The 12,777-nt window shown below is 54.9% G+C and overlaps 2 protein-coding genes and 1 long non-coding RNA gene across 4 annotated transcripts in view; 1 reads left to right on the top strand and 2 right to left on the bottom strand.

The window, feature by feature from the left end:
• The window catches only part of CIMIP4 (ciliary microtubule inner protein 4), a 302,707-nt gene that overhangs the window by 75,015 nt on the left and 214,915 nt on the right, over window positions 1-12,777 (bottom strand). The window lies entirely within an intron of this gene.
• TMPRSS6 (transmembrane serine protease 6) overlaps window positions 1-12,777 on the bottom strand; it is a 37,601-nt gene that overhangs the window by 2,164 nt on the left and 22,660 nt on the right. Inside the window, exons 10-16 of one of the 2 annotated variants that reach the window (XM_032138526.2) lie at window positions 6,648-6,793; window positions 6,111-6,209; window positions 5,037-5,150; window positions 3,226-3,342; window positions 2,794-2,962; window positions 1,419-1,690; window positions 961-1,026 (exon numbers count right to left, since the gene is read on the bottom strand). In XM_032138526.2, coding sequence (XP_031994417.1) covers window positions 961-1,026; window positions 1,419-1,690; window positions 2,794-2,962; window positions 3,226-3,342; window positions 5,037-5,150; window positions 6,111-6,209; window positions 6,648-6,793 — 983 coding nt within the window. The remainder of the gene's footprint in view (window positions 1-960; window positions 1,027-1,418; window positions 1,691-2,793; window positions 2,963-3,225; window positions 3,343-5,036; window positions 5,151-6,110; window positions 6,210-6,647; window positions 6,794-12,777) is intronic. The other variant, XM_032138525.1, reaches the window with a different exon arrangement.
• LOC131381906 (uncharacterized) lies at window positions 7,518-9,248 on the top strand. The gene is made up of 3 exons (XR_009210947.1): window positions 7,518-8,027; window positions 8,206-8,493; window positions 9,036-9,248. It is a non-coding gene; the product is annotated as an uncharacterized LOC131381906 (long non-coding RNA).

The raw sequence follows: 12,777 nt of genomic DNA, 5'->3' as shown, positions 1-12,777 counted from the left end.
TCTCCAAAGCCCACATCTGACCCCTTCATGGTTTCCTTAGAACTCTGCAGTGCCCCAACGCTGCAGTCTGCCCTAGCGCTTCTCCACGAGGGCTGCATATCACAGTCCCCCGGGGAGCCTTGATACACAGTTTTTCTTGAAGCTCCACGTAAGGTGCAGGTAGGAGGGAGAACTCCTGGCCCAAGATCCTTACACTGGCCGGTAAGGCCCTGTCTGCCGTTCTGGCTGCTCCTCGTCGAGGCACGCCTGCCCCCACCTCAGCCCCTCTGGCAGGCTGCAGATGTTCTCACATCTTCCTGTCTTGACACCTGTGTCTCCACCTGAATGTCTTTCCCCTTTGTCTGAATGTTGCCAACTCATCTTCCAGGCCTCAGCTTAAACAACCCTCCCCTGGAAGCCTCCCCTGACCCTACCTGGGCAGTAGCCTTCTCTGTGTCTCCACTGTTGCTGCATCTCCCCATCCATGTCAGCTCTTATCACTGTCTGTCTCCCCCGAGAATGTTCTCTCTTCATCCTTATGTACCCTTCCCCTAACCCCATGCCTGGTACATAGAAAGTGTCATTGAGTGACTGAATGAGTGAAGGAATAGTGAAGGAACCAGCCTTTGCTTTGCCATGACCTCGGCCATCCCCTTGGGCAAGTCACTGTTCCTCTGAGCCTCAGTTTCCCCATCCTTAAAATACCTCTGCGGCCCCGCCTGCTTCCAGATTGTAAGTCACTGTACACGTTTTTGAAGCCACCAACACTAACGCTGCAGGGCATGTCTGTAGGTTTGCCAGCTGGGTCTGTGTCCCCAAAACTGTGCGATGGCCACCAGGGATGGCCAGCTGTGGTCAGTGAAGGTAGAAAGGGGAGAGACCCTGTTTCTGAGAGCAGGAGCAGGAAGAGCGGGGGCTCTGGAGGCAGCCAGTCCTGGGTTCTAATCTCTGCTCCAGTCTTCTCTGGCTGGTGTGACTTACAGCAACATGTCTCTGAGCCTTGGTTTCTCCATCCATAAAATAGGGCCACAGCATCCGTCCCCAGGGCTATTGGGTGGATTATATGAAATCATGTTCCCCTAAAATCCAGCCTGGATGTGGAAAGTGCTAATAATTAAGAGCTTCCACCCTTGCAGCCCAAGGAGCAGCAGGTGGAGCTTGCACTTGGGCAGTGGTGTCCCAGACCTGCCCCTTTGCCCCACACATAACGCCCTTCCAGAAGGAAGGGAAGAGCTAGGAGGGGAGGGGCAGGGGCCTATGGGCCGCATTAAATGGTGGTTTTCCACCGTAAAATTCAGCCCAATTTGAATCCCAGGACTAGAGGGCCTATGGGGTGGAGCCCCCCGGGACCCCCAGCCCCGCCCTTCTGCAGGCCAGGTGTTGCGGTGCAGATCCGCATGGTCTCCCTCTGCCTCCCGCCGCCAGTCCCCGCTGCTCACCACCCTCGCGCAGGGCACCCCAGCCCGTAATCCAGCAGTGCAGGCCAGGCTCGAAGAAGTGCGAGCGCGCGGGCAGGCAGACGGGGCGCACGGCGGCCGAGCGCACCACCGGGTGGTCGAGCTGCAGCAGCGCCACGTCGTAGTCGTGGCTGTCCTCTTCGTGGTACGGGTGCAGAAGTAGGCGGCTCACCTTGAAGGACACCTCGCCAGGCCAGCGCGAGTTCTGCCACACCTTGCCCAGGAACACGGTCCACAGCACCGGGGAGGCCATGCTAGGGTGGGGTGAGGTGGGAGGAAGCTGCCTCTCCCCATCCAGGGACCCTCAGGATAGCCAGCTCCCCGCCCGGGACAGTGCCCTCCACACCCAGCCCTCCCTTCCCTCCCTGAAGGTCGCCTAGCCGGTGATACAGCGTTCAGCCTTCACCCACTCGGCCTGCCTGGGTTCCACGCCCCAGCTTCATCCCTCCCTAGACATGTGTGTGCCTCTCTAAGCCTCTGCTACCTCATCTGCAAATGGGAATGGCATTTTCTACTCGAATGTTCTTGAGAGAATCCAATAAGACCGTGCATCTAAAAAATGCAGCACAGTGCCAGGCCCCCGACACAGATTTCTTTTGTCCTGTGCGCTTTACAGACCCAGGCTGTTCTGAATTCCCTGAGGCTGCTGGGTCCTAGTGGGGAGCAGATGGGAGTTGAGCATGGAGGAATTGGACTGCGGCAGTCAGCTGCCTGGGTGGCAGGTGGGCAGCCTTCGGGTCTCTCAACCTGAGGGCAGTGGGGAGCCTGGGATGGGGTTAAAGAGAGCTAGGTGGTCAGAGCACCCTGCACCCCAGAGAGGATACAAAAGGGGATCCCTGTGCAGGGCCTGGGGCGGGATCTGGAGCCCAGATCTGTCTGGGGGTGGATTGGGGGAGGTTTCAGCCCACCAAGCAGATGGGAAAGATGACCATGAGGCCTGATGAGATGTCCCCTGGAGGGTCCCCAACCCCACCTGCTACCTCATGTCACACGTGGGGGAGTGTCATAGCTTATGACCAGGTTGGGTAGTTCTGTCCTTTACTGCATCCCCAGCATCTAGCACAGCCCCTGGCACATAGTAGGAGCACAAGTGTTGCTGAATGAGTGAATGAGATGAATGAATGAATTACTGGCCCAACTTAAAGCAAGATACCAAAAGTAGATGGCAGAGAGGTGGAACAACGTGTCCATGGACCCAGTAGGTCCTGGTGGAGCCAGGACTAGAACCCACAGAACCTGTCTGGGGGGTCCACTACCCTTTCCTCTATCTGCAAAGAGCTCAGACACAGTGCACCTCTCACCCGGCCTTCCCTGCCCTTGTCTCTTACTGCCTAGGCCCCCACACCCTGCTGCTCACCTGTCCTCCTGGAAGCAGTGGGCAGCTGTTATCACCCAGCGGTCAGCGATGAGGGCCCCCCCACAGATGTGTCGACCCCGAACCTGGAGGCTGGCCTGCCATGGCCACTCACCCTCGGAGGACACAGCTCCACCAACAATGCGGCTGGAGGGGCCCTGGAGGCCACAGTCTGGGCATGGGGGCAGGTGGTGGGGTGGACAGAGGAGGAAGGGAAGGGGAGAAGCAGACAGAGAGGAAGGGCAAAGGAAAGAGATGGAGAGACAGAGAACAGGAGAACGATGGAGGGGGAGAGATCATCAGGACCCAGGCAAGGGGGCAGAGGATGGGATAGAGAGAGACCAGGGGACAACAGTGAGATTTCCCTCCAGCTTCCTGCTGTGGGCACCCCCTCCCTCCCAAGCTCCAGGGCCCCGGCAGCCGGGCAGGGCTCACCACAGTGCTCCTCATCCGAGCTGTCCCTGCAGTCGGGCTGCCCATCACACTGCGGGTTGGGCTTCTTCACGCAGCTCCGGTCCTCACACTGGAAGGTGAATGTCCCACACGGCACCCCTGGGGCAGAGGGGATGGGGACAGGGCACAGAAGGTGGGTCTCTGAGCCCCAAGGAAGCCTTCCAAAGTGGGGTGCAGGAACGATGGAGGCAGAAGAGCCAGGAGGCAATTGGAGAGTCTTTTCCTGAGTCTCCTTTAGGGTCTCCTAAAAGCAGGCCATGTCCCCCCCCGTCCCCACAGCCCCTCCACTCAGACTGGCCTGTTGAGCACAAAGCGGTGTCTCCATTCTCAGACTGGATATCCTGACCACAAGGTCATACCTCCCCCTCCAGTGTGGAACTTCAAGGCAGAACTGTGCCTCCACTTTTAGACCAGGGTCCCCACCTAGCCTGGCAGTCTCCCAGGCTCTGGCTGTGCCTGGTTGTCCATCTTTTCCTCCCTGCTCTTCACTGCAAAGAACATTCCACTCCACAACTTGGTCTTTGCCTCTCTCCTTTCCTCCTGCCTATTTAAGTTTTAGCTCTCACCAAGGGCCAAACACCTACCTCCTCCAGGAAGCTTTTCATGTCTGACCTCCTCCCTGCTCTCCAATCTTCCTACAACGCAGGAGAGTCACCCATCATATCCTCCTACTAACAGATAAGCCTTGGAAGGCAGGGACTGCATCTCTGCTGTTTTATTCCCACTTCCTCACTGCACCTTGCCTATCGCTGGGTAGCCTGCAAGTGTTGGTCAGTTGGTCAGTTGGATGGGTAGATGGATGGATGGATAAATAGACCCAGACAGAAGGTTGAGCAGACAAGCCAATGGGTGGAGTGGTGGTCCATTAGGGAGACTGACAGATAGCTAGAAGGTTGGATAAATGCGTGGATGTAAGGACCAGTGGACAGACAGGGGGCTAGGGAGATCAGTGGATGGGTGGATGGGTGGGTGGATGGGTGGATGAATGGGTGGGTGGATGGATGGATGGATGGGTAGATGGATGGATGGATGATGGACGGATGGATGATGGATGGATGGATGATGGATGGGTGGATGATGGATGGATGGATGATGGATGGGTGGATGGACGATGGATGGGTGCATGGATGGATGGATGGATGGATGGATAGATGGAAAGATGGATGATGGATGGATGGATGATGGATGGATGATGGCTGATGGATGGATGGATGATGGATGGGTAGATGGATAATGGATGGGTGGATGGATGATGGATGGATGGATGATGGATGGATGGATGATGGACGGATGGATGATGGATGATGGATGGATGGATGATGGATGGATGGATGATGGACGGATGGATGATGGATGATGGATGGGTAGATGGATGATGGATGGATGCATGGATGGATGGATGATCGATGGGTAGATGGATGGATGGATGGATGGATGGATGGATGGATGGATGGATGGATGGATAGAACAGTGGCCATATAGACCAGTAGTCAGCCAAACCAATAAATGGGTAGATTGACAGTTTGATGATAGGGAGATTGATGGTTGCACAGGTCAGTAGATGCATAGATAAATGGGTAGCTGTATGAATCGATGGACAGACGGTGATTGGAGACCAGAAGATGGATGGATGGATGGATGGATGGATGGATGGATGGATAGATGGACGGACAGACATACAGATGTAAATACAGAGGGGTTGGTGAGTGTTGAGAGGAGAAGCTAGAAACCTTTGCTGAAGGCCTAGACTGCTTTTGGTGTCCCTCCAGACACTCAGCCAGGCCCTGCCCTACCTTCCTGGCACTGCTCTTCATCGCTGCCGTTGAGACAGTCAGGCTGCCCATCACAGACCTTGGGCAGTGAGATGCATGTGCTGTCCTCTTGGCACTGGAATGTGGCTCTGCAAACTGTGTGGGGACACAGAGAGGGGACAGGTGGGAGGAAGCCAAAGGAGCCAGCCAGGGCTTGGCGATGCCTGTAGAAGGTGTGCTGTATTGCACATTACCGATCACAAATCTCTTTCTCTGCTACTTTATTTATATGTCTCGCTCTTGTCACGAAGGCTGGAGTGCAATGGCACGATCTCACTGCAGCCTCCCAGGTTCAAGCGATTCTCCTGCCTCAGACTCCCGAGTAGCTGGGATTACAGGCTCCTGCCACCACGCCCAGCTAATTATTGTATTTTTAGTAGAGACGGGGTTTCACCATGTTGGCCAGGCTGATCTTGAACTCCTGACCTCAGGTGATCTGCTCGACTCAGCCTCCCAAAGTGCTGGGATTACAGGCATGAGCCACTGCACCCGGCCTCTTTCTCTGCTACTTTACACCCAAAGTTTCACAGCAACCCGGTGAGATACCCCATTTCATTGGTGAAAACAGATGAGGTGATTCGTCCAAGGTCACTTGGCTGAACCCGAACTTGAAGCCAGATGTTCAGTTTCCGAATATGAGGTACCTCCCCCAGCACAGTGGCAGGATCATCCCCCCGCCATGAACATCTCGCTTCCCTCTTCCCACATATTTAAACCTTTGACAGGGCAGAGGAGGGGGACATCTCCCTCACCCATTCTGTTCCTTCCTGGAAGACTGGCTGGCTCAGGGGCTGGGGGTGATGGCCCTGAGCTGGAAGTCAGGAGACCTGGCTCCCCACTTGTCCCTGCCACCATCCCACGAGGTGGTCTTGGGGAGGCTGCATTCCCAGTCTGCCTCATCTTGCCATCCCGGCACAGTGAGAGAACCCCACTTCCTGGGTGCTGATAATGGAAGCTGCATGTAGAGGTGGGGTCTCCACTCAGCTCAGAGTAGGGAAGGTGAGGAGGGAGAAGGGATGGGCGGGGAGAAGAGGGATGCGCGGGTGGGTTACTCACCGCAGTTTCTCTCATCCAGGCCGTTGGGGCAATCCTTGACCCCATCACAGGCAGGGACGCAGAGTCCATTCACAGAGCAGAGGAACTCTCCAGGGCAGGCTGCAAAACCACAGGGGACCGTGGAGGCAGGGAGGGAGCCATTAGGCCATGCATAGCCACGAAGGCACACAAAGACACGCATTGAAGAACAAAGACCTGTTCACTCACACGCGCATGGACAGGCACCCACAGACATGTGTTCCTGGGCACCTGTGTACACACTCCAAGCAGACATACATATCCAGACACACACACAGAATACACAACACACACATGGATATGTATGAGTGTATTCCTGCAAACCCTTGTGGCTGCCTTGCACACGTGGGCACACAAAGCTGCATAAATTTGTGCAAGCACAAGCACACAGACACACACACTCTCTCTCTCCTTTTGTTCAGCCTCATAAGCAGCTGCCCACAGCCCCCTTGGTGGTTCCAAGGATGGCCAAGAGGCAGCGAGTCGCTGCAGGGGGTTCCCCCGGCTGCCCATACTCACGGTCCGACTGGTTGTACAAGCCATAGTGCACCCGCACACCGGGCCCGGTGAGGGAGATCTGGGAGGTGAAGTTGATGGTGATGCCGGCCGTGGCCACCACGGGGATCCGCTCAGCGTAGGGCTGCAGGATGCGCAAGCCACACAGCCTGGGGGGAATCAGAGACGACTCAGGGCTGCAAAGGCTGGTCTCCTGGTCCCGTGCACAGACAGAGCAAGGACAGGGCAGCCAGAGGGGCAGGGGGAGCTGCACACCCGCTGTGCCTCCTCTGCCCTGATTTCTCCCTTGGATGGGTGCTCACCCCCAGAGTCATCTTCTAGAAAGTAGCCTGGCTATGTCACTCCCCTGCTCAAAAATCTTCAATGGCTTCCCATTGCCTGCCAGATAAAACTCAATTCTAGTCACAGTCACCTGTGAACTGTGAGGTTCTAGCAAGTCAGGGTCCTTCTTTGAGCCTCACTTTCCTCCCTTATAAAACAAGAAAAATTGGCTGGGCGCAGTGGCTCACACCTGTAATCCCAGCACTTTGGGAGGCTGAGGTGGGTGGATCATCTGAGGTCGGGAGTTCGAGACCAGCCTGACCAACATGGAGAAACCCCGTCGCTACCAAAAATACAAAATTAGCCAGGCATGGTGGCACATGCTTGTAATCCCAGCTACTTGGGAGGCTGAGGCAGGAGAATCGCTTGAACCCAGGAGGCAGAGGTTGCGGTGAGCCGAGATCGCGCCATTGTACTCCAGCCTGGGCAATAAGAGTGAAACTATGTCAAAAAAAAGAAAGAGATGGAAGGAAGGAAGAGAGGGAGGGAGGGAGGGGGAGAGAGAGAGAGGGAGGGAGGGAGGGGGAGAGAGAGAGAGACAAAGAAAGAAAGAAAGAAAGAGAGAGAGAAAGAAAGAGAAAGGAAGAAGGGAGGGAGGCAAAGAAAGGAAAGAAAGAAAGAGAGGAAAAATTATTTCTGTTGACCTTGAATCTGACAAAAGGCTTCAATGTGTCAGTTGAGGCAAAAGCCCTTGACTGCCCCACTGTCCACAGATGTGCAAGGTCATTTGCCTTGAGCTTGGTATGGGACGAGGGGACAGCAGTGCTCCCCATTTAGGCACCAACCCACCTGCCTCCCTGTGACACTGTGGGCTTGAGGGAAGGACCAGTCCTTCTCCCATGACCAGTAGCTTAGTGCTGATGGGCAGCACCTTCTCTGTGCATGGCCACACGGGGCGGGGGGGACCACCCCCAGCTGTGGGAGCACCCTCACATCCCTGCTGGACAACACCGCCCCTGCACCCCCCCCCCCACACCACCACCAAGAAGATACCCTTGTTCAAACAGAGCAGATGGGGGAACCTCCAGAGAGGCTGAGTCTTTCTCTCCTACCAGAGAACAGGTAGGAGCCCTCTCATCTCCGGGGCATGGGCGCAGGGGTTCCTCCTGCAGAGAGTCTGGCGCACCTCACCCCACAAAGCAAGTGGGCAGCGGCATGCCTTCACAGAGTGGGTGCAACCACTCCCCCAGAACAGTGGGACCCTCCCTCCACAGCAGCTGGGGGTTCCTTTTCATCCCAGGTGGGACACCCTTGCAGAACAGATGGGGACAGCTTCATCAGTTCATAGAAATGCCCTCCACAGAGCAAATCAGAGCGCTTTGCAGACGGGGGAGACACACCCGGTGTGCAGGTTGAAAATCTGCAGGGAGAGCTGAAAATGCCCCTGGCAGAGAAAGCAGATGGAAATCCAGAGAGCATCAGGAATGCCCCTGAAGGCCGATGGGGACATCCCACAGCAAATCCAACAACTGCGGAGCCGACCATGATTCCCAAGGGCCAGGCACTTCCCCAGAACTTCTAGAACGTGGTAAGCACTTAACCATTCAATAAGTTAATCAATTCATTAGCCACTGAACAGCTGAAGATGAGCTTTGAGGCTGTTTTAACATCTCAAGGTGTGTGGCTGGGGCTGAGCCTCATTGGCTATGGCATCACAAGGCCTCGTTGCACGGGGATTCTGAGGTTCAAGCAGCACCTCCACCCAGGGACGGAGGAATTGCTCTCATCCCATTTTACAGATGTGGCTCATGAGCGTAGGAGCCAAGGTGGAGCCAAAATCTGGCCTCAGGACCCAGAAGAGCTCACCTAGCTTGCTTGGGGGGAGGGATCCGAATCCCCACTGCAACAGGAGCTCTGAGGTCTGAGTCTCCTACATCCCCCATGTCCTCCACAGGCCTGGCCTAGACTCTGGCACCCCCCTAACTCTATCTGGCCACAGTGACCACGATCTTACCCTTACACCAACCAGCAGTTCTCAAAGCACAGTCAGGGGACCCCCGGGGATCCAAAGTCATTTTTATAGTAACACTCAGATGTCATTTGCCTTTTTTGCCCTCATTCTCTCGTAAGGTGGCAGGCGAGTTTTCCAGAGACTACGTGATGTGTGACATCGAGACTGATTGAACTCAGAGGCAGATTCAAAGGTCCCGCCTGTGGTCTGTGAAGCCAGTTGTTAAAGAAATGTACAAAAATGTAAAATGACAGCACTCTTGTCATTAAATGTTTTTACTTTTGGAGAATGCAACTAATTTTCAGAGAATGTTATTTATATTCAAATGTGTAATGGGCTTATAATTATATTAAAGGAATTAACATTTTTAAATTTTGTTTCAATTTCTAATGCTGCAAGTATAGATCTATAACCTGTATAAGCAAAAACTCTTTAGGGTACTCAGTCATTTTGCAGAGAGTAACTGGGTCCTGAGACAGAACAGGTTGGGAGCCGCCGCCCCCAACCATGGTTCCCCCAGCCCAGCAGGGCCGGTGGGGGACGAGGCACCGCCAGGGGGCGCCCCTGAGCAAGCCTGGCCCTCTTGCCCTCGTAAAACCCAGGAAACGCAGGTTTTGATGTCTGTTTGTCTATAAAGTTATCATGGATTGTTTTCCTCACAGAAGGACCTCAGGAAGTAGTCAGGGGAGCCAGGGGTTGGGAAGGACTAGTCCGGGGAATGAGGAGTCAAGCACATCCCATGGGCCTTGGGGTGTCCCTCCCACAGTCACAGGGAGATTGTGGAGAGACAGAGAAGGAACCCAAGCCGGGGTTGGAGGGCAGTGGAACGTTTCACCCTAGAAGCAACTGCATTGAGGGCCTGTAGTGTCACCCAAGCCTTGGGCAGGGGCTGGAAGGCAAAGACACCTGTGCCTGCTACAGGACGTTCTCTCTTTCAACCTCCAGGGAGAGTCCTAGAACCAGTGTGTAGCTGGCAGCAACCTTTCCCCAGGGCTTCACCGTGTATCCGGGAACCTGTCTGCCTGGGTGGTATTTGGTTCTCACTCTGGAGGCCTGGAGCACGGGTAGAGGTGGTGGAACCCCTGGAACAAGCGTCTGCTTAGAAGGCACCAGAGAGGAATTCAAGGCAGCAGCTGAAATCTAGTGGCCCAAGGGGAGTCACTCAGCGTAAAGACAGTCTGTTTATGCAGCATGTAGAAATTGCTTCATTGAGTCGCAAGCTAATTTCACATAATAATCCAGATGCTTGCTCCTCTAGAAGGAGAAGAGGAAGAGGAAGAGGGAGGAGGAGGAGGAGGAGGAGAAAAAGAAGAAAAGGGAATGAAGAGGAAGAAAGGAGAAGGAGAAGGAGGAGGAGGAGAAAAAGAAGGAGGAAGAGGAGAAGGAGAAGAAGAAAGAGAAAGAGGAGAAGGAAGAGAAGGAGAAGAAGGAGAAGAGAAGGAAGGGAGAAGAAGGGAAAAGGAGAATAAGAAAGAAGAAGAAAGAGAAAGAAGAAAGAGGAAGAAGAAGGAGAAGGAGACAGAGAAAAGAAAGAGAGAAAGAAAGCAAGAAAAAGAAAAAGAAAGAAAAGAAAAGAAGGGAGAAGCAGCCCCGAAAACACCACTGAACTACCCTACCCCCCGTCATAGGCTCTCACCCTGGCCTGGCCCCTTGGCCCATCTGAGTTTTCTGTTTCTGCTGTAGAACTTTCTGGGGGAGGGTGCACATTCTCTGGCTCTCCAGTGCCTCCCGTCTAACAAGTGCTCCCCTCTAGCCCTCTCCAAGAAGCACCAGAAGCCTGACTCTTGCGATGCCTGCTAGTTCATCTCGGCTAGAAAGTACTGAGTGTCTGAAGGCACAATTTTTGCACCGTGTGGCCTGCCTTGCTTCCTCAGCTCTCTGGATATGGGGAATATTTCCTTCTTGCCTCATCCAGGAGGTAGACAGGGACCCTGTCAGGATGTACTGCCTGGAGGGATAAATGCATGGATGGGTGGATGGATGGAAGGGTGGGGAGAAACAAGAAGGAAGAAGGAAAGAAGGGTGCATGGGTGGATGAATGCACACCCCCGTGCCCTTACCTACAGACAGGTTAAAGGGGAAGGAGGATCACAGAAGGCAAGTGCTGAAGAGGGGAGGAGAGCAGCACCCGGCATTGCCGGAGCTCTGGACCTGGGGCTGCAGAGCTGAATTGGCAGCCTGGCTTTGCCCCAGGAACAAGCTGTGTGACCTTGGGTCACCCTCAGCAAGCTTTAGTTTTCACATTTGTAAAACAGGGGTGATCATATCTCCCTTGTGGCACGGTTTAAGGCATGCATAGGAAATGACTTCTTTGAAGCACTTGCCGACGTCAGGCTGTGAGCTCATGGGGGAAGCAGCTTGCGCTCTCCTGCGTGGCCAGCCCAGCTGAGGTCAGCCACACTGAAGTTCCCACTGAGTGTCTGTGGCTGCCAGCTGTGCTGGCCACTAGGGCTCCAGAGAACACAAGGGCCACCCCATAGCCAGGCCAGGCCGGGTCGAGGGTGGCTCCAGCCGGCCTAGGGAACCCATGGTTCTGCCTGTCCCCACTGGCTGGGGGTGAGTGGAAATGGTGGGGCGAATCACAAGAGAAGTGATGTCACAGGAGAGGAAGCTGGCAGGAGGCAGGTTCCCGGAAAGGGGGAAGCCTGTGCTTCGGTGGCAGCCCGTGAGAGTGGCTTCTGCGAAATGGAGCAGTCACGGCCAGATCTCAAGGGCCAAGTCCCTCTACCACCCCCAGGCCACTCAAGGGCCTGAGGCCTCAGCTGGGCTCAAGTGGGCACCAGGAGAAGCTAGGTAGAAAGCGGGCAGGTCAGGGATGAAGGAGGCACCACGGCCTCAGAGGAGTCAGGTGAAGTGCATAAGGATGCTTAGCCCATGCGGGGCCCAGGCCGGCCTTTCCTCATCACTACGCTGGCACTTGAGGGTTAAGATACCCTCTCCTTTGACCCGCCCTCTCTGTCAATGGGCATTCTGGGCCAAAGGGCTGTACCTCCCCCTCCCTAAAGTGCCTTGTCTGAAAATCTGCTCTTTCCTAGACCTCTCATGTCTTTGCCACCCACACAAGCAGATTTCCAACAAATGCTCATTCTAAGAATTTCTCAGCATCTACATGGGATGATCACTATCGGTCATGATCATAACTAGAGGGCACGGTGGCCCAGTGCAGATGGTTCGCAGGTGCCACCTCTGCCTTCCCTTCCATATTCATTCACACAGGAGGAGTCTGCAGGGAGGGGACAAGAGTCTGCCTCTGGAGACACTGGACCCTTAATGAAAGTCTGAGAAGAAAGGGCTGGGACTTCTCAGGCCACTCTGCAACTGGTGGGACAGCCACAGAAACTGTCGATCCCCCCACCCGGATGCCAGTGGGTTGGCTGGGGATGCCTTGGCTGAGGGAGTCACCAGCTGGCATGGGCCGCTAGAGGCTCAGAGGGAAGAATCGCACACGTGGACCACACACACATGCACAGACATGTGCACAGACATGCATGGATGCACACACACACACAGACATGCATCTGTGCACCCACGTGCACTCCAGATCAGGCTGCCTGGCCTTAACTCTGGCTCAATGAGCTGGGTGACTTTGTGCAAATTACTTCATCTCTCTGTGCCTTGGGTGTCTCACTGTATGAAGGCAGTACAGGCACCTGTTTCCTCGCTGGGTTGTTGAAGCTGAAAGAGCCAGCACCATAAACCCCTCAGCTTGTGCCTGCCCAGAGCAGAGTGACAGCCGGTGATGAATGCAGGGTCGTTGCACTTGACCTACGCCCGCGTGTGCAATGTTCTCCATGCATCGTCTCACTTAGTCTTCCCAGGGCGGCGGTCTCTTTCATGCCCATTTTTCAGATGAGTTACCTG

The sequence above is a fragment of the Hylobates moloch genome, unplaced genomic scaffold (genome assembly GCF_009828535.3).
Source record: "Hylobates moloch isolate HMO894 unplaced genomic scaffold, HMol_V3 SCAFFOLD_19, whole genome shotgun sequence".
Lineage (NCBI taxonomy): Eukaryota > Metazoa > Chordata > Mammalia > Primates > Hylobatidae > Hylobates > Hylobates moloch.
This window is presented reverse-complemented; position numbering and strand designations above follow the sequence as displayed.